At 41.6% G+C, this 19,461-nt stretch overlaps 2 protein-coding genes across 4 annotated transcripts in view; one reads left to right on the top strand and one right to left on the bottom strand.

Annotated features, from left to right (window-relative positions):
• The first annotated feature begins 3,699 nt into the window (after positions 1–3,699).
• On the top strand, positions 3,700–6,563 carry SLC25A4 (solute carrier family 25 member 4). Its single transcript, XM_059817562.1, has 4 exons — positions 3,700–3,885; positions 4,197–4,683; positions 5,246–5,386; positions 5,721–6,563. The coding sequence occupies exons 1-4, from the start codon at positions 3,775–3,777 to the stop codon at positions 5,876–5,878; spliced, it is 897 nt and encodes a 298-aa protein (XP_059673545.1). The 5' UTR covers positions 3,700–3,774; the 3' UTR covers positions 5,879–6,563.
• Positions 6,564–11,783: 5,220 nt separating this feature from the next.
• The window catches only part of CFAP97 (cilia and flagella associated protein 97), a 37,419-nt gene continuing 29,741 nt past the window's right edge, over positions 11,784–19,461 (bottom strand). For all 3 annotated transcript variants that reach the window (XM_059817775.1, XM_059817774.1, XM_059817776.1), the window contains 2 exons: positions 14,268–14,418; positions 11,784–13,572 (listed from right to left, as the gene is read on the bottom strand). In XM_059817775.1, the coding sequence (XP_059673758.1) occupies positions 13,445–13,572; positions 14,268–14,418 (279 nt within the window). In that variant the 3' untranslated portion in view covers positions 11,784–13,444. The remainder of the gene's footprint in view (positions 13,573–14,267; positions 14,419–19,461) is intronic.

The following is a 19,461-nucleotide window of genomic DNA, read 5'->3' as shown; positions in this document are numbered from 1 at the left end:
TACTTTTACACCCAGTGCTTGTCCTGTTACAATGTAACTTCTGATCTGTTTCATATCCATTTTCATTCACTTCCTCAGTTTTCTTCCGAAATTTTGACCCTCCTCCAACTCCTTGTCCTCACATTACAGACATGCTCTAATAAACATACCCTATGTTGACTCCCACTATTTCCAGCACTAACGCTTCCCTCCTCAATGTGCTGCTTACACTTACTGTCCAGTTTTCCTCCTCTCCAGCTCAATGTAGGCTCCTAAGCCAGGTAACACCAACACCCAGCTAAAATTACCCTCACTAGTATCTGCCCAAGACAAAAATCAAAACTCACACTGGTTCATTCTTCTTGATCATCTTTGTCACTACCAACCCTGTTACTTCTCCTCAACTCTCATCCTCGTTTAGCCTCTTTGGGCTCTCTTACTCTCCTTCTCCTGACCACAAACATAAACCAACCTTGTCCAAGGAGAATGTACTACAACTCTACAAATCTTTCCTGAAAAAAACCCACATATTTCTTCTTGGCATCTTGCCAATACACGGTCTACGCATCGCTGTCTATGCTGGGGGTCAGGATGGTCTGACTGATTCCTTGTGCTCCCCCCTGTGTCTGCTCTCAGATTCAGACCGCTGATTTTTGAGAAAAAGCTTTTTTTATTTTGTGTCTGGCCTAGCCTCAACACTAGGGTTCCCAGTGTCTTGGAAATGCAAATAAACAAGGGTACACTCTACTTTGTAAAAGTTGATCTCCTGTAGTGTTTCAAACTGGCTATTCACACATCAAAGGACAACGCAGTCAGTCACTAATTTCTTTTGAAAATGTAGATCTAGGTTATTATTTTTAGCTCAGAAATTTTAGGAAGGAATTCCAGTGTCTTTATGCTACGTCAGCAGTACAGAGCACCCACAAACTCAGCCTAGAAAGCCAGCTAATCTTTCCCAAGCTGCAAAGATCTAATGACAATGAGGTTTAAAAGCTGCCTTTAAATAATTCAGAAAGGAAAGTTTCGTTTTCGGAACTGTTTTAACCATTTCACTACAAAAGTGTCAGTAACTCTTCTGAACATAGAACACCAAACACCAACTAACTGTATGAAAAGCCAAAGTTCCTTTCACCTTTTTGTAATGACATTTCCAGCTAGGGGGAATGCTTTTCCTCAAGTTTGGTGGTACTGATGGAGTCAGCAATAAGTTCCTTACAAGATACATTTGAACTCCTACAGGAAGTAGCATAAAAAGCCTCGCTGTCACACATAGGAAGGATCCAAAAGAGGCATTTGGACCAAAAATCAAACAACCGAATAATAACCCTCCGGGCAGCAGACACATATCCTGGTCCAGCCCTGCTTTTGTTAAAACTGTTTGGAAGCTGAGTATCTCCTGGAAAAAGACATCTGGGCTCAGGGAGGGGAAAGCAGAAGCAGAAAAAGTGGCTATTCACTTTCTATGCACTGCTCTCTTTAAATACTGGCAGTCATGGGTAAACAGTATTACTGCTACAGAAATACCTATTAAACCAAACAGCCTCTGTGGGATAAAATTATGATGCACAACAATAACTTCAAAAACTGTAATTCTTATGATAAAAACTTTATTAAAATGTAATTTAAAAAAAAACAATTTAAATGAGAAAAAAAGTAATTTTTTAAAAAGGGCAATTTAAATGAGCTAAATCAAAGATGGTGGGGAGGAGCAGGCAAAAGACCCTTTCAGGCTAGACCCCCCCAAACCCCCCCACCATCATCTCACTCCAGGCCCCCCACCCGCTCCCTCCCCAGTAGCATCCCACTGCCACTCTTCCACTTCTCACTCACCATACACGAGTCAGGGGGGCACTAGCTGACACCTGAGTGCACACACTGAGAAGACCTTATCAGTCTGGACAGCCGGGCAGCAACTGTGAGCACCACCACCCCACGGGTCTGTATGAAACCAGAGGTAGAAGCCCTTAGACGTTAAAAGGGATATTTACTTTCCTGTGAAAAGAGGAGACACCAGACCTGGTGAGCGAAGTATGAGGAAGAAAAAGGAAAGGTCAAGGGTACACACGTTAAACAATACTCCCCTCAATTCACAGTCTAATTCTAGGGATCCCCTATGCTTCCTGCTTGCACCCCCCTTTGGTCCTCGCTCAGAGAAAAGGTCTCTTCAGGGGGCTTTCTTCCCCTTTCTTAGAAGCTGGGGAAAGGCTCCATCTGCTCAGGATAGAAAATGTGCAAAGGGTGCTCCTGAAAGTTAAAGCTGTCACCCACTTCCCAGAGCTGAGGTTCATGAGAAGAGACCTCTACCGCAACAGACGTAAGAGCAGCAGAGGGCAAGAGAGACGAGGGATCAAATTTACAGTCTCATTGACCTGTGCTAACAAACACGTCAGTGAGAAGAGATTTGCTGTCCTGAAGAGAATGTCTCTTCATGGAACAGCCAATCTTTTAGCACCTACATTAACATGAATCCTATTTCCATTATTGATACCATATTACCAAATCAAAGCAAACCCCATTACGCTATGAATTCCTCAGTATAACATTGTTCTAGGGGCACATCTTAATGCCATTTTAAGGCAAACTCCTAGGTATGCATCTACAACTTGCTGCATTGGCTTTCATGTAACTATTCCACACAAAAAAGTCACCCAACAGTGAATCATGAGCTCTACCTTTCTCACGGGGGTCAGCCAGAAAGAACAGATGAGAAACAGGGAAACTGGTGAGGGAGCCATGTAATCTTCATTTGAGACTCAAACATTTCCCTAAGAACCAGACACTGAATGAAGGCAGGGTTTCACTACAGCCTTTACTCTTCTTTCACATCTGGTGCAAGTCAAGCAACTTAAGTGTGCCTGGGCATGTGCCCACTGGAGTCCCTCCCCCCCCTTCAGAGGGGACTGACTGCGACTCCTGGGAGGGTCTGACCTTGCAGGGTTGAAATGAGGGTACAGTACAGGAAGGCACATTGTCTCCTCTTCAGGAAAGCCAGGTCCTGGAGCATGCCGGGGTATTTAAAGACCTCGATGCCTGCAAGTTCACACAACATACTGAACATGAAGCAGCTCTCTTTGTCCTTGACTCGGAGAGGCCTATCCTATTTCTGGTTACCGAAGCTCATGAACATTGCACCACTGCAGCCCCTTCCACGTTGACTATGCATCCCCAGTGACCTTTGTTGTAGGGCACGACATCCACACGTGCCTGCCCAGCATCCACGTCCCCCTCACCCTGCGTGGCATGAATCAACACGCAACAACAAGTCAAGGCTTAAAGCACTCTTGCTTCTTCGAGTTGCCTTCAGTCAACAGCTTGACCGGTCACTGCATCCAGACCTCTCTGGGCAAGCTTTCCGCCCCCAGCGCCCGCCTCTGGCCTGCATGAAACAGTTAACATCGCCCGAGGTACTCCTGCCAGCTTCTTCAGTCCCCTCCTGTGCCTCCCGGGAGCTATTAATACAGCAGGCACATGCTCTGACATAACGTTCCCCAGCAGCGACCAGATAACTTTAATTTGCCCTTTAAACGTCCCGAGCCCAGCGGCCCTCGCGCTCCCTCCACAAGTGAAGATGGCGGCGCTGCCCCGCGCCCCCCGATGGGGGCGGGCTCGGGAGGGTCCCAACCAATGCCCGTGCTCGGGGGGGACACCTCCTCCTATCGCGAGAGGCCGCGGCATATAAGAAGGGCGGCGTGGGGCAGTGGGCCATTTGGCCGGCGGCGAGCGGGGGCGGCCGGGTGGGGAGGTGCGCGGCTCATTGGCTCTCTCCGGGCAGGCGGTGTCGGACCGGCTCCCAGCATGGGTGACCAAGCGCTCAGCTTCCTCAAGGACTTTTTGGCTGGTGGGATCGCTGCCGCCATCTCCAAGACGGCTGTCGCCCCCATCGAGAGAGTGAAGTTGCTGCTGCAGGTGAGGAGGAGGCGGCGGGAGCAGGGGGGCGGCAGCGGCCCCGCTAGCGGCGGCGGGAGCCCGGCGGGGTTGCGCCACAGGTGGGTGCCGGCGCGGCGGGCGCCGGCCGGCGTGACTAAATATGGGAAGGAGCTCGGCCGGCTCCGGTTACGCGGGAGCTGCCCGGGCCCTTGAGCACCGCCTCGGGGCAGCGGGAGCCGGGCCAGGTGGCGGGGCAGGCCCCGTCCCTGCCCTTCAGCGGGCCGCCGTGCGGGGTCACCCCTGCAGTGTCCCTTTCTCTACCCTCCCACCCTTCCTCCTCCTCCGTACAGGTCCAGCATGCCAGCAAACAGATCACGGCGGAGAAGCAGTACAAGGGCATCATCGACTGCATAGTCCGCATCCCCAAGGAGCAAGGCATCATCTCCTTCTGGAGAGGCAACCTGGCCAATGTCATCCGGTACTTCCCCACCCAGGCCCTCAACTTCGCCTTCAAGGACAAGTACAAGCAGATCTTCTTGGGGGGAGTGGACAGGCACAAGCAGTTCTGGCGCTACTTCGCAGGGAACCTGGCGTCTGGGGGTGCCGCGGGAGCCACCTCCCTCTGCTTTGTCTACCCGCTGGATTTTGCCAGGACCCGGCTGGCAGCTGATGTGGGCAAAGGAGCCAGCGAGAGGGAGTTCACTGGGCTGGGCGACTGCATTGTCAAGATTTTCAAGTCTGATGGCTTGAAGGGCCTGTACCAAGGATTCAGTGTGTCTGTCCAGGGCATCATCATCTACAGAGCAGCCTATTTTGGGGTTTACGATACGGCCAAGGGTAAGAAGTGCATGGAGAAGTGACTGCAAGGGAGGATCCATCCAGTAAAGGCACTCTAGGGCACTTGGCAGTACAAGGACAAGCAGGGCTTGGCTCAGCACCACTTCAGGGTGCTAGTGCTGGAGTATGCACAGGTGCTTCTGAAATGCATTCCTGCTTCCCTCAACTTGCTGCTCTGAGCAGAAGCCTTGGGTTTGCAGTGTGTTTTCAGACACTTCCCAGTTTCTTTCTCTGTCCTATGGCTTGTACAGGTGGGCTTGTATGGTAGCTTGTTACTCACTGCAGCTCATGACACAAGCCTGGGAGGGTTCTGTGGGAGAGACCCTTTCGGTCAGGGAGCATGAAGAGGGCTTAGACCCTAAACTCCGACAGTCCTATAAATGTGTTTCACTCATAGTACCTGTTAATAGTCAAATATGGATGAAGGGAGAAGTTGCAGGCTTGATTGAGTTGACTTGATTGAGTGATTCCTGGGGTTGGTGGGTGATTGTTCCTTCCACAGCCATCTTTCCCACAACCCTTTGCCTCTGTACTGACTCTGCTCATTTGTTCTTGATGGCAGGTATGTTGCCTGATCCAAAGAATGTGCATATCGTAGTGAGCTGGATGATTGCCCAGACTGTCACTGCAGTAGCAGGGCTGGTTTCTTACCCTTTTGATACTGTGCGACGTAGGATGATGATGCAGTCTGGCCGAAAGGGAGGTAAGAATAAGTGCTCCTATGGTGTTCTGGCAGCAGAAAGTATCTCTTCATTGAGATATGATGGGAGATGCTGGGTACTTTTTGTCTTGTGGAAAACTAATGACCTTCTCATTGGAATCTTTAAAAAAAAAAAAAGCTGTAGGAAACACATAGCTGGTTATTTTTGTCATGTTCACTTAAGAGGCTGAGAGTTGATTTGTTTTGATTTCCATGTGGAGAACTAAAATTACTTTTCATGCTATAGCTTGCTTATTCCCTGTTTGAAATATATGAAAGTTGAAACAGACTTGCTGTATAACTTCAAGCCTTCTGACCTTTATGTCTGTTTCCACAGCTGATATTATGTACAAGGGCACAATTGATTGCTGGAAGAAGATAGCTAAAGATGAAGGATCCAAAGCGTTCTTCAAAGGTGCCTGGTCGAATGTGTTGAGAGGCATGGGCGGAGCTTTTGTATTAGTACTTTATGATGAAATCAAGAAATATGTCTAAAATTTAACATCATAATGTAGTTCAATTGTTCTCAATCAACTTTTTTTAAAAATATGCTATTGTGATGTAATGGACAACAAAATATTTCCTAGGGAAACAGAATAAAATTTGAGTAAGATATCTGGTTGAGATGAGGATGCATTAATTTACAAAGTATCCATTACATCACAGTTTCATTTTGTATGAAAATACCTCCAACATTTGTATTGGAACCTGTGTATATATTATACTTCAAATTTCAGGTAATACATTTTGTCTAGAGACAAGACTTAGGTGGTCTATACCTAGTTTAAAATCTAATATTGTGAATTCTTAATAGAATAAGATCTTTAGAAATACCTCTTGTACTAAGTGATGTCTCTAGCTACCCAACAGTGTGATGATATAACATGAATTAAAATCATGTTTTCTTCTAAAGCTGTATTTTTTAATATCATGTGAAAAGCACATCTGAAAATATAAACTATACTAAAGCACCAGGCTGAGTTCCTAACTGCAGCCTTATCACTGACAAATTGTACAATCATATGGTTGAAACCATAATCTGATTTTTCAAACTTACTTTGTAAACATGGAAATGCAGTGTTTCAAAAATTCCCTGTATCTTCACAAAGCAAAAAGTTGTCTGCTCTGATGTTCAATTGAACTAAACTGAAATAATGAAATAAATTAATATATTAATGAACTTTTTCCTGTTTGTTTTCAGTACACTGAACACATTACAAGTACATGTCCCTTAAAGTGATGTGCTCATCAGCACTCTATTTAGTGATTGTCTGGTACTGCCTAAGCCTCTTGAAAATTTTTCAACAGTGGTCTGAATGGTTATTGATAATTCTACGCTAGCAAAACCAAGTGGATTCAGCCTGAGGTACTGCAGCCAGTTGTTGTAGAGCTAAACTACTGTATAGCCTTAGCTGCTTTGATAATTAATTTATATTACTCTTTGACATGTGTCTTCATTTATTAGTGAAGTCATTGCTGCTTATTTTACTTGAAAAAGTATTCTAGAATGGAATACTTCTAAGTGTTAAGTTATTTTAATAACTATACCATTATTAACAACTTGAGCTACTAATTATGAGTGTGATGAGAACATGCTCAATACAGAGGTTTTCAAACTTTAGATGCTGCATGGTTGTGAACTCACTGAAGAACAGGCTCTCTAATTAAGCAAAGGAGGGAAAGTGAGTTGTGTCCATTTTAGTGGTTCAGTTATATTACATACAAACAAATGTTTGTTATGTATCCACCTAGGAGAAGGGGTAAGACTAAGCAAGCTTTTTTCAGCTGCATCTTTTATTACTTCATATGTAACAGTAAGGTGCCCCCTCATGTGGCCTTCCAATGAAAGTGCTGGAATGCCTGTCATTTCTAGTGCCCTAGGGTGGAAAAAACTGTGGAAACATAAACATTGGGATTGCACTAGCTGTGCTTGGAAGGCAAAAGACAGACTAGTTACTTAGACAGCTGGCAATTTCCATGTTGAATATAAACTGCAGAGTAGATGATGCCTTGGCTAGTAGAATTGATGAGTGAATAGTATTGCTGTAGTGAAGGGGTTATTCCTCTGAATACCTGAGATGGGACATTTTTGCAGGTACTATCAGTGCTGTAAGCTGCCTTTCCCTGACACCTGGTCTCACATCATTGCTTGTGTGAAAGCTGGAGCAATTCAACATGCAAAAGCAAGCTGCTGCAAAGAGTATTATCCCTTGCTCTGTGAAAATAGATTACTCTGGAGTATAAATGGAACAAGTCTCCCAAGACAATGTATTTGTGGACACTATCTTGGTTAACATTGCATATGACTATCACAGAACTATCCCATTACTCTCATGGACTGGGAGCATACTTACTCATATGATTTTCATAATTGAGTATGTGGGTAAGAACTCTGGATTAACCAGTTTTGTGAGTTGCAGTAAATGGAGAGCTAAGAGATTCACATTTTAATCAGTTCCAAGTTCTGTGCTTTGGCTTCCAGTTATGCCTTTCCTATGTTTGAAATTCATTTATTGTTAGATGCATGTAGTCCTAGCTCTCTCTCACTTAGTATGATCAGCTGTGTGTGTCTGCTACAGATTCAGACCAGCAGCTCCATTCTCCCTGAAGGCAGGTACAAGCTACTAAAACAGTACCTGGAAGCAACATCTATCCACCTGAAGAACTGAAGCATTTGGGAAAAAATTGGTCCAAAAATTATAATCTATTTTTAAATTACCTAAATTTAATTATTTTTGTCTCATGAAGGTAGTGTCTCTTTCAAACTGGCCTGATTGTTTCATCTCCCTCCTTTCATGGTCACTATCTTAAGACAGTTGCTTTTCTAGATACCTGGTCTGTTTTCCTCCCCGTGGTAAATAACCAAGGTTGCAACCTGTTGAAGTGTAAGTTTGTAAAGAAAATTTTTCTACTCTTTTTCAAAGTGCTTATTGCAGTAGTCTTAGTTAAAAGCTTTACCTGCTTGCTTCTGCCCTTTCTCTTCCTTTTCTCCTTCCTCCACACCTTGCTAATGGTTCCTCGTGAGAAATCTGCTAACACGCTGCAATGATTCATTTCACGTTTACCTCGCTGACAAGGTTGCATATGGCATTTGGGTGTTTAGAGAAGATATAAGTTGGCTACAAATATACCAGAGACGATGATAGATTATAATACGCAGAGGTACCAAACCTTGGGGGAAAGTGTGTGTGTGAGTGAGCAATAAGAGAATTAAGAGAAAGCAAAAGAAACTTCAGATGACCATAAATGAAAGAAGTTACTATATTCCAAAAAAAAGAAAAAGGCAAAAAACAAAGGAGGGGTAAAGGCTATTAAAAAGGGGAGTGAGGAGTATCAATGCAGGAAAATTCCACTGGGGTAAGAGACAATACATGAAATAATACATATGGAAAAAACTACAGGTAAACAGCTCCTTATTTCTGCTTGAATGCTTGCACACATGCACACCCTGTGGCAGATTCCAGGCAGTACTCTCCATAAAGATACTGTCAATGAAGTAACTATTCACCTGAAAGCAGCTCTGCACTGAGTCCATGGCACTCAGCGTAACACCTGCTGAAAGTATAACCTAAAATCCAGCCATCAGCTCTGCAAAGCTGGAAAATAGAAGACTTCGCAGATAGATTCCAATTGCTATTTGAACTCCAGTCAAATGAACTTTGGTTGTCACAGTCAATTGATACCACTGCCCCAATCCTTTTGCACCTTTGCAATAGTTAGTCACAGAGAAACTCTGCAGGCAAAAGCCTGCATCAAAACCACTACTCCCTTATATCTCACACTTGAACACTGGGAAACCTGCCCTGAATGGCCTGGTAATATATCCTACTAATACAGAAAGTCAAAGCCCACCTACCATGCAGCATATACTGTACTGCCCAGCTCCGAAAGGACGCTACCTGGGGAGGGAACTGAGGTACACTGATCTTTTGGATGAGATGAAGTTAGGAACCTCAGATGGGTCTGAAAGATAAACCTGTCTCTAAAGAGCATAGCCTACTGCAGAGAGTGGGAGGGGGAGAATCTATGACAGCAGACTGAACCTTCCCCACCTTTGTGAAGGTGATAATGTCCACTCTCTGCCCTACACTTGTCATGGAAGAAGCAGCCATCAGTTCTTTAAAAGCCATGGGGAAGAGTTTAAGCACAGCAGAAGGAAAAAAACCTTGCTAAGTTGTTCAAAAACCAGAAGAACACTCCATCTGCAGGGATGCCACAGTTATGGTTATTGGATAATCTCAGCTGGAGATGGAGAGTCACACTAGCCAACCTAGGATGTCAGGGAAAGAAGCACCATGCCCTAAGTGGCAAATCTCAGCCACCTGTGTTCCCCTTGCGAAGTTCCTCTCACTTCAAACCAGAAAAAAATCTCTCAATACCATGTTTAGTCCTAAGAGCCACTGTGTGGAGAGAACTGAGACTTGTCTTTTTTGTTCCAAGCTCTGACCATATATAACACAGCAGAGAGAACTATGATTTTTGTATGCAATCAGAGCCCAGAACAAAAATCATGGAGAATGGCATTTTAGGACTCTGTAGTGAATAACACAGATGGTCCCGGAACCAGAAGTGACAGCTACGAGGATCAACGTTGCCAAATCCTGTCTCATCTTGGCCAGGAGTTACCAGGAGACACATAGCAGCTTTCTTGACCAAGGTATTAGAACCATGCATCCTGAAGACAAAACAGATCTGTACCACAAGCATTAGCAATCCCTGCCAATATCCGAAACAGGATGACCTCCACATAATTTCAGTCCTGGAAGATGGCTCCACATGCAGCTCTGTATTTCTGTACTTCCTCATTCAGCAGGTGACAATTACATGGTTCATCCACTATTTTCCTCAAGACTTTGAGCAGGTAAACACCACAAAAATGTACTCAGTGTACTGGGTTCATAAGATACGCCACTTTGATACCGAAGGAGCCTTTTCTTCTCCCTCACCATTTGGCTTGTTGATACATCACTGTGTATTCATATGCCTGAATATGACAGTCATGACTGCACAGCTAGAAGGTGTGATTTAAGTCACTGCCCTCATCTCCATCACACTGACGTACAGACTGTGCGCTAGGAAAAACCACAAGCTCTCATCTGCCAGATGACTCAATGAGCTGCCCAGGTTGGGAAGGCAGGAAGTTACTTTTGTCTATTGACCATGGAGAACAAGGAAAAGCACTGGGATAAAAATGTTATTGGTGATCTGTTAGAACAAAGTGTCTCAGGCTTTTTACAGGGGTTTATCCTGAAACTCATTAGATGACAATCAGGAAAATACAGTCCAATGTGAAGTCTACATACATCACAGAAGACATTAAATCCAGCCAGCCTTTTGATTTAGGACAATCAGAGAAACCCTCATCTGAGTGGCAGGATGACAGCAAAGATGCCTCAGGGTCTTCAGTAAATTCTGCAAGCAATCTGATAGAAGACAGGCTCTGGCACAGGGGAAAGCCTATACATTCCATATGAGGAATGGCCTTGTGTGATTTTTCCAAATTAGTTTGAGTCTCTGATGTTTGCTGGGATTAAAACTGAGTTCTAAAAGATTCAGTGGTCTGCTTGGGAAAACGCCCTTCACATGTCACCTATCCAGACAGGGATGCATCATCACTCCCCGTTCCTCTCACATAGTCAACGATCTGAACTAGGGCCTTCTTTAAGACCTTCAGTATTGTAGAAAGGCTACACAACAGAAGCCTGTCCTGGAAGAAACAGGGCCCACAATGAGGCAGGGACACTTCCAGAGCAAAAACATGACAGAGGCATCACAGTCCATTTCTCAAGTGAGATCGATACACCAGGGCTGTCACCCAAACTGGCAATCTTATCACTTCAGCAGGGAGATTGGCTCCTACCTGAAACCGTGTGTCAAACCAGTGTGGCAGTTCACTTTAAGGAGGAAGCAAAGCAGCCTGCACTTCCCTTTCAAAGAGATCTTCTGGAGGGGGAAGAAAAAGAAAAAGTAGAAGAGAACATAAAGTGGCAGCTTACAAAAAAGACAGAAAACAAGTCTATTAGAAACAGAATTTTTTGCTATAAAAATCTTCATGATATTATCTAACTTAATGAAGACATGTCAATATGACTTATTTAAAAAAAAAAACACACCAAAGTCACTAACAGGTAAAGTGTATCAATGAATAAACTGATTCTTTGCATCTTCCTCCACTACATGTAGTACAAAACACTTCTCCCATGACCTCCTTTGCACTTTAATACCAATTATAAAATTCTGAAAGAAGCCACTGCAATCACAAACAATTCATGTTAAATATTTTATTTCTTATGATTTACAAAAATGACATACAAAATTGACAGTCTTTCATACCAAAGTTAAATAAAATAAGATGAAGCAATTAAAAGTAATTAATTTCATGAATTCCTTCACAGAAAAGAATTATCATATGAACATTCAAAAGTATTTAAACTGTGACCCTGATATTCACATTCAAGGACAAAAATCTTTAAATAGTGAATAACTTTAATTAGCACAATAGTACAAATAAATACAGCAGCACTATGCAAAAAAATCCTTACAGTCCCTATCAATGAATAATAATTGCAATAAAAATCTGTTTGCCACAATGCTGCTTAAAGTTAAAAGTTCAAATATTGTCAAACAGCTAAATTTGATCGGCAGGTCACCAGGTGCAGAAGCTCTGCCAAACTATCACACAGGATCAAGTAAAAAGTTTGTTACAACGCAGAATACCTGAAAGTCTAAGCCTTCATGCAAGCACGAGCAAAGAACAATAAACTTTCCTTTTCATAGGGCTAAGACCCAGCATTACTGAATACAGCTTTTTTTTTTTTTGCTTTATGCATAATACAAAGAGATTTCCTGTATCTCTCCTGCGAAGAAGCTGGAGAAGCAAGCAAGGTTCCTGCTATATCCATGGATAGTGGCATCACAATTTATGCTCTTTGTAGGACTACAGTCCTACAAAATAAGTTCACTGAAAGTTTGCCTTTATGTATAGAAATAAAGCATACCACCTACTATTTGCAATTACCAATTCCAGTAAATTTTGCTCCCCTCGTAAATGGATGTTGCTACTGAAACTTAGCTGACACTACTACAAATATTTGGTATGAACATGACATTAAAAAACAGGTTAAGCAGCATAACAAGATTTTCTGTTTTCTATGTTTGTTTTTTTTTCCCCAATCCTGGTTAGTAGTCGCTCTCAAAATCAGATGTTCAAGTTTCCTGCAGCTCAAGTTTGTATCTCCCCATGAAGAAGGGCAAGGATCTGCAAAAGCAGGGCCATGAAATATTTCCCTTGCTTAGTATTCTCTAGCTTGAGAAGTAACTAAAACTTACTCTTGTTTAGAGTGAATCTGAAACTGTTGTTCACTTCAGTCTTTACTCTTGTTCAAATAGCATCAGATGCTTCTTTCCTACACAAAGGTTCCAATACAACTTCCAAAATTCTTTTAAATCTGGAAGAGACACAGCCTTGAGTACAAAACAAACGTTTAAACACCTGGAGTGCCAGAGTGGCAGAACAACATCTTCTGCAGCCTCAGTATTCCTGCTAACCATGCAGGAATACACAATCTGCTTTTCACCCCTTCATGCTGCTGTAAAAAGAAGATTCTTTCATTCATAAGAATGTGACCCAGAAGGTTCAGAAGGCTTACCTAAAGCCAGGATGAAAAGCAAGGATGATCTAGGAATTAAGCATATGCTTATGAGTTTAATGCAATATTATTAAAGATTTTCTTTACATCTTGCACCTATAGTGCAGCAATTCTGTCCTTTCATGTTATGGATACAAATTCCACTTATGATTTGAGAATAAAATAATAATTAGCAATTTCTATTTAATATGTCCATTTAAATACCTCTTTCTTTTTCATAAGTTCTTCGTGTCATGGAAAACACTGACTGAAGTGAAAGTGTTCACTTAAAACCATTTTATAAGCAATTATATCATATGCAACGCATTTTAATCACTGACCAATACAGAAAATATTTTTGCCCATAGAATTTACAAAAGCACTAAAAATAGAAGTCTGAGGATCATCTCAGAATGTGAGGCAAAGAACGCACTTATAACCAAGCAGCACGAACATTAGTGGGTTTAGGTCTCTGTAATGCTCCGCTGGCTGAATCAGACACGGGTTTTTCATTCCTCTGGCTCACTGTACTTGGTACAGCAGATGCTCTTGAAGTGCCTCCTGTTAACACACACACACACACACACAAAAAAAAGAGTGAGAATGCTTATGCTCGGTACAACAGAAAACTTCATGCTATATTAGTACTGCAACACTCATTACCATAGTTTCCAGGAAAAACCCAGATCACAGTAAGTTGAATACAAACCCAAAAGGTTATGAGTTGTTTGTAAATGGTCAGGACAAAGAATTCAATCATATGTCATCGTGCTGTGGTTCTTTAATCCAACATGTATGAATCTATGGTGACATATGATCTACTTCCAAGTATTACACACACAATTTCTAAGAGAAACAAGGCTACTATCAGTAGCATTTACATTTTCTGAATGACAATTTGAAACTTCTTTGGGGTTTTTGTGTGGTGGTTTTTCTTCCTTCTCTTCTTTCACTAAAGGGTACTGGCAAAATGAGAAATACTTCTTTACAACAGTGATTCTTTGACTTTCTTGGAAAAGACGATTAACAAGATAATTTATTAGAAATTTAGGACGGTAAGTAAACGATTCATATGGTCAACATACTTTTGGTATGATTAAAACAGAATCACTTTAATGATTTCTATGTCATAAATGATCAATCTAAGGAAGACAGAGAAGGGAACTTAGTTGCTATTATGTGCTTCACAATTCTGAATGATAAAAAGATAAACACATGCAAAGAAATGCAAGAATCTGCAACTTGAAAGTACTTACTAGAAGGACTAAGCTGGCTGAAAGCTGATTTCCCTCTTCTTACAGATGGTGAAGAATTTAAATAACTCATCTGGCGCTGATAGTCCATCAATTGTTCAGAACGCCTCATACCAGCTGTTGGTTTCACTGCTTCCAGTCTTTTCAGAAAAGCCTTAATATCAAAGAAAAAATATCATCAAGGAAGAGAAAGGATGAACAAGAAGCTACGAAACAAACATTCGCAAATTGATTTTTATTTAAACTGCAAAAAACCCTCAAATTTTTAGCATTGCACAACACGAACTCCTCCACTGGTGACCAGCATAAGCTATTCTGCTCACATTCAATTCTTTTCTCAGTGTTGGAAGATGACACAAATAGTAAGTATCCCTTACATATCATCAGCTCTATGTTGAGTACGTCTTCAGTACCCCATAGTTCTCTGCACTTTATGATAACTTGAAACAACACATCTGTTTGGCGATAGTAAACGTGGTGGGAAGATGGGCTGCGCTCTTCTAATCCTACCTTTGGTTACTCCTCTCTTCTACATTCCTAGAAGGATGAGAAGTTGGGGTTTTTTTTTTTAATATTTGCTTTGCAAACATACTTAGACCATTTTATATTGCCCTACAGGATCCCCAGAGACAATTACTGAATTCAATTCTGTGAAAGTAAACTCAAAAGGAAAGCACAAACATCCACTGGACACTATTTGTTTCACCCACAATGTAATTTTAAGAGATTCTAGTTGAAGTTATTATTATACACATCATTTCCTCTTGTTGAAATTAACCCTGGGAATCATGCAGCAAGCATTAAATTAGAACAGCTACTTACATAGCATTTGTAAGATACAGACAGTTTCCCATTCTGCATAATTACTTCTACATGAAACAGGATTAAGAAATTTCCATAATCTAAAAAAAGAACCTGATGGCAGGACAAATTTGGAAGCATCCAGCTACATACAACTTCCAATTACCAGCTTAAGTTTTTTAATATATTTCGCCTTCAGTGCTTGCCTTGCATAGATATATACATTCCCTCTGCTAACTAATTTCAATCCATTTGATGGCTTACAAACATTTGGCAATGACAAAATCATTGCTGGACAGGGTTATGACATGCATCCTATCAACGAGAGACAATGCAAACTGCGATTACACAAGTCTCCAAAGTACTAAAAATACCTCTGTTAATAAGGATGTATTGTCTAGATGCATACTTATATGGCAGAAGTCAACAATCTGTCTGTATAGCCGTTAAACTGCACTTTGTATGAAACGATCATTCTTCCCCACTCCCAATCAGGTACTGATTATTTATTTATTAAAGAAGAATTAAAAAAAAAAAATCACAGAAAGTGACTTAGGAAATAGTATAGTATTCACAGGATGTCAGTTGTCATTGTCTAGCTGTAATAGGAATCTACAGAGTCTTGGTAGTTCATGCATGGACACTGGAAACCTGCACAGAGTGCACATGCGAGAAAGGACAAGTGATTTTGGCTCAGACGTAGTATGTCACAAGTGCTTGCATCAAGTGCCAGTCATTTCATCGTCAAGTGGAAATACCTAAGTAAGCAAAAGTCAAAGGAAGGACTTCAGCTAGAAATAGCTCTTCACTAAAGCCAGTTGCAGAACATGAAACAGTAGACTTGTCTCTAAATGTTACATCCAACATTTTACTCACAACTTCATCAGCATCTCCTAACACATACATTTAGACTTGCAGAGATCACTTATTTACTTTCAATATTAAAAATGGAAGCTCTCAATATGTTCAGTTCAATCACAAATGGATCGTGTAAAATGTAAAGTGACTTCCCTATGAGAATTGAGCATGTTTCAAGTCCACACTCCAACTGTAACAGCCTCACAGAATTTGAATACCTTAACACTGCAGTAATTTCAAGCTTGATTCTGAACATACAATATCTACATATGCCTGCTTTATTCTAGTTTAAATACAATTCTCTGCTTGTGCTTTTATGCCTGTATTTTGACAAGTATGAAGTCCCCATTACTAAAGCAAAAAAGAGAGACCTCTCTCAGTACTAAAACATTACTTTTTGAACAGGTTAACACTGGACTTGATACAGCCCTGAGCTACAGAAAGAGCAGATACAGATTCTGTGGTGCAGAAGTGTTCTAAGAAAAGCTCTTCGGGAGAATGAGAGAATAGCTCCTGTGGTTCCCTTGCCCTCTGCTGCGAATTGTACCAAGGGCATGTTAACTTACATGCGATTTGCAGTTGTGAATTTGGAGAATGGCCTGCTGCATACAGAAATGAACTCATCAACACACTGAAATGGCAGTGCTGACCTACAAAATCTGTAACCCGGAACTAATCCGATTCTTATGGTTTATTACCAACCCTACAATCTTTGTTCTTTTTCAATCATACATATAAATCTACTAATTCTTTCATTATGTTCTCCTTTTGAGAAATGGACTGAAGAACACTGCCACTTTCCTTGTTCTTTTGATGTGCTAAATCTCTGGAGCCTTGATCCTGCACCACTAAAGTAAACAGAAATTTCATCACTGATCTTAATGACCAAAGAATCAGATCACGTAATATAATACAGGTGTTCAGAACCAAATACACATTCCTGATCAGATTTAAAGAGTAAAAAAAAAAAATTAGTAACAGACACTAATGGCAGGAATGTCATTAGTTGCTCTAAATTGCATTGTAGCTCCTCAGAGCTCTTGATTCAAGCCCAATACATATATAATATCATATCATTGATGACCTCCCAGCTTGACAAAAGCCTCCTCCTTCTATTTCCCTCATCTTCTTTTACTTTATTATAATATCGAGTTTACAATAAAAGTAGAATACTAATATAAAAATAAGGAAAAAAAATCCCAGAAGGTGTTCCTGCATGATTACCTTCTAGGAATAGGATAATGCTTTATAAATCTGGGCATCTGGACATAGATTTTAGGCATAATTTTTTTTTCCTTTTTTTTTCCTTGGTCTCTTCTCCCATGTATCTAGCAATAGAACGAGAGGAAACGGCCTCAAGTTGCGCCAGGGGAGGTTTAGACTGGATATGAGGAAAAATTTTGTTACTGAGAGAGTGGTCAAACATTGGAAGAGGCTATGCAGGGAGGTGGTGGAGTGACCATCACTGGAGGTGTTCAAAAAATGTGTAGACGTGGCACTTTGGGACATGGTTTAGTGGGCATGGTGGTGTTGGGTTGATGGTTGGACTTGATGATCTCACAGGTCTTTTCCAACCTTAATGGTTCTGTGATTAGTATCTATAAAGACACTAAAATACGTATTGTCAATGACAGAAGGAAATGTCAGATTGGCAATAACTGGAGAACAAAGGAACCCGACACTATCAAAAGATTGCTGCTATACAATGGGCCAAGATAAATCCTGCTAATTCAACTTTGGGCATATCAGTAGAGCACTAAAGCTAGTTCTAATGCTGTCAGAAAAAGGAAAAAAAAAAATCAGTTCACACTTTTCTGCAGCTATGTTGAAAAAGAAAGAAAAAACCCACTGAAAATGCAGCACTCCTAAATTGAGTTCAGAGAGAAGGTAAAAAATGTTACTTGTTCTTGTTTTACTTTGCTTTTCAAATGCATGAGGGCTTCAGTTTCACCTCCTTTGAATCCTAACCAGCTGACTAGTGTGCCTTGACAGCTGTTCAAATTTATTTATATTATGCCTCCTCTAATGTCACTGATGTTAGTGACCACACTGTTCCTTTGCAGAGTCCAGGTGGGGGAGGGGGAAGCAGATAACAGTGCATTCAAGGACATGTTTCTGTTCTTATCAATACAAGTATTTGTAATTGTCTTCAATTGCCAGTTGCATTAATTATCTCTTACTTGACAAACTCTAAATGTCAAAAAACTCTTAAAGTTCTTCAGTCTACAGAAAAGTCTTTTTAACCGAAGAGCTATCAAGTTTATGTGTGACTAGTATCACCACAAAGAAAGTAGGCTAAGATTACAAAAAAAAATCCCACAAAACTGAGCAGTGTGCAAAATAACCAAAACTTTCCTTGAACCTGCCAAATAGTCAGTCTTTTATTATAATTACTGCTGCAGTGTTCAGGAATCTAAGTCTGGGTCAGGAATCAGCAGACCACAAAAAAATCTGATCACAAAGAGCCTATAGCTTAAATACTATGATCAGAATTGCACCATACTGCAGTATATTTTAGCCAGGCACACCTGCGTGCCAATCCCACATCCTGATAGCTTGCCCTGATGAGAGGGCCATAGCAGCTTTTTTTTTTTGTTTTTGTTTTTTTTGCCTTGCACTTTGTAATCTCAGGAACTACCAACATTTTGTCTTTAGTCTTGGCATAAAATGGCTTTGAACCCAATAAGTGAAAATATCTCATAAAACCCTGTGTGCTTGAGTTTCTAAGGAGCCACCAACCCAACGGGATATTTCTGAGCTCTTAAGACGACCCAGAAGACTACATTCTCTTTCACAACTGCATTCCCTACAGCTTTCTCCTCTAGACTGAGACCAGTAAGGCCAAACAACCTTGGTATTCTTTCTACAACCATGTAAGTATGCAGCATCTGAGGCCTGATGCTTTCAGACTCAGGGGTTGTCCTTGAGGATGGGACAAAGGAAAGGCAGAGAAAAAAGCAGTGTGGAATACATCAGGGGAGAAAAGTACAAGGTGCCCAGGCACAACCCCGATGGACCACTGCCCTCCCCCTCCTGTTTCTTCCCATACCTAGAAGTTATCTCCCTGGTTGTGGCATGACATGGATGGCAGGGCTGGTGCAGTGCAGCACAGGATTGAAGGCTGTGGCTCAAGACAAGGTATATTCATTGTATGTGGTGGCAGCCAGTTAGGGGGATGACCAGAGGCAGTACCCCTCCCTTGCCCTTTTCTCCCCACCCAATTACCACAGTCCATCACCACCATTAAATCAAGAGGAGACAAATGAATATACATTCATTTATGACAGTACAGTACTTGCATTTCTAAAGGACGTTCAGGTTTTCCAGCAAGATAAAGGCAGCCCAGACTGCAAGAGAAGGGAAACAGTTTGGCTGAAGGATCTTTGTGCTGGTAGAGGCCACAATGACTAGAGCAAGTGGTGGAGAGAAGCATTAATGACATCTGCAGCACAGATGACTGGGGGAACCAAGTAGGTGAAAACAGAAAGACAGCCCTTGCAGAGAAACACAGTAAGTGATTTTTTTTTTGTGTGTGTGT

Source organism: Gavia stellata, chromosome 5 (genome assembly GCF_030936135.1).
Source record: "Gavia stellata isolate bGavSte3 chromosome 5, bGavSte3.hap2, whole genome shotgun sequence".
Lineage (NCBI taxonomy): Eukaryota > Metazoa > Chordata > Aves > Gaviiformes > Gaviidae > Gavia > Gavia stellata.
Note: the sequence above shows the minus strand (reverse complement) of the source record. Positions and strands in the feature narration are given on the sequence as shown.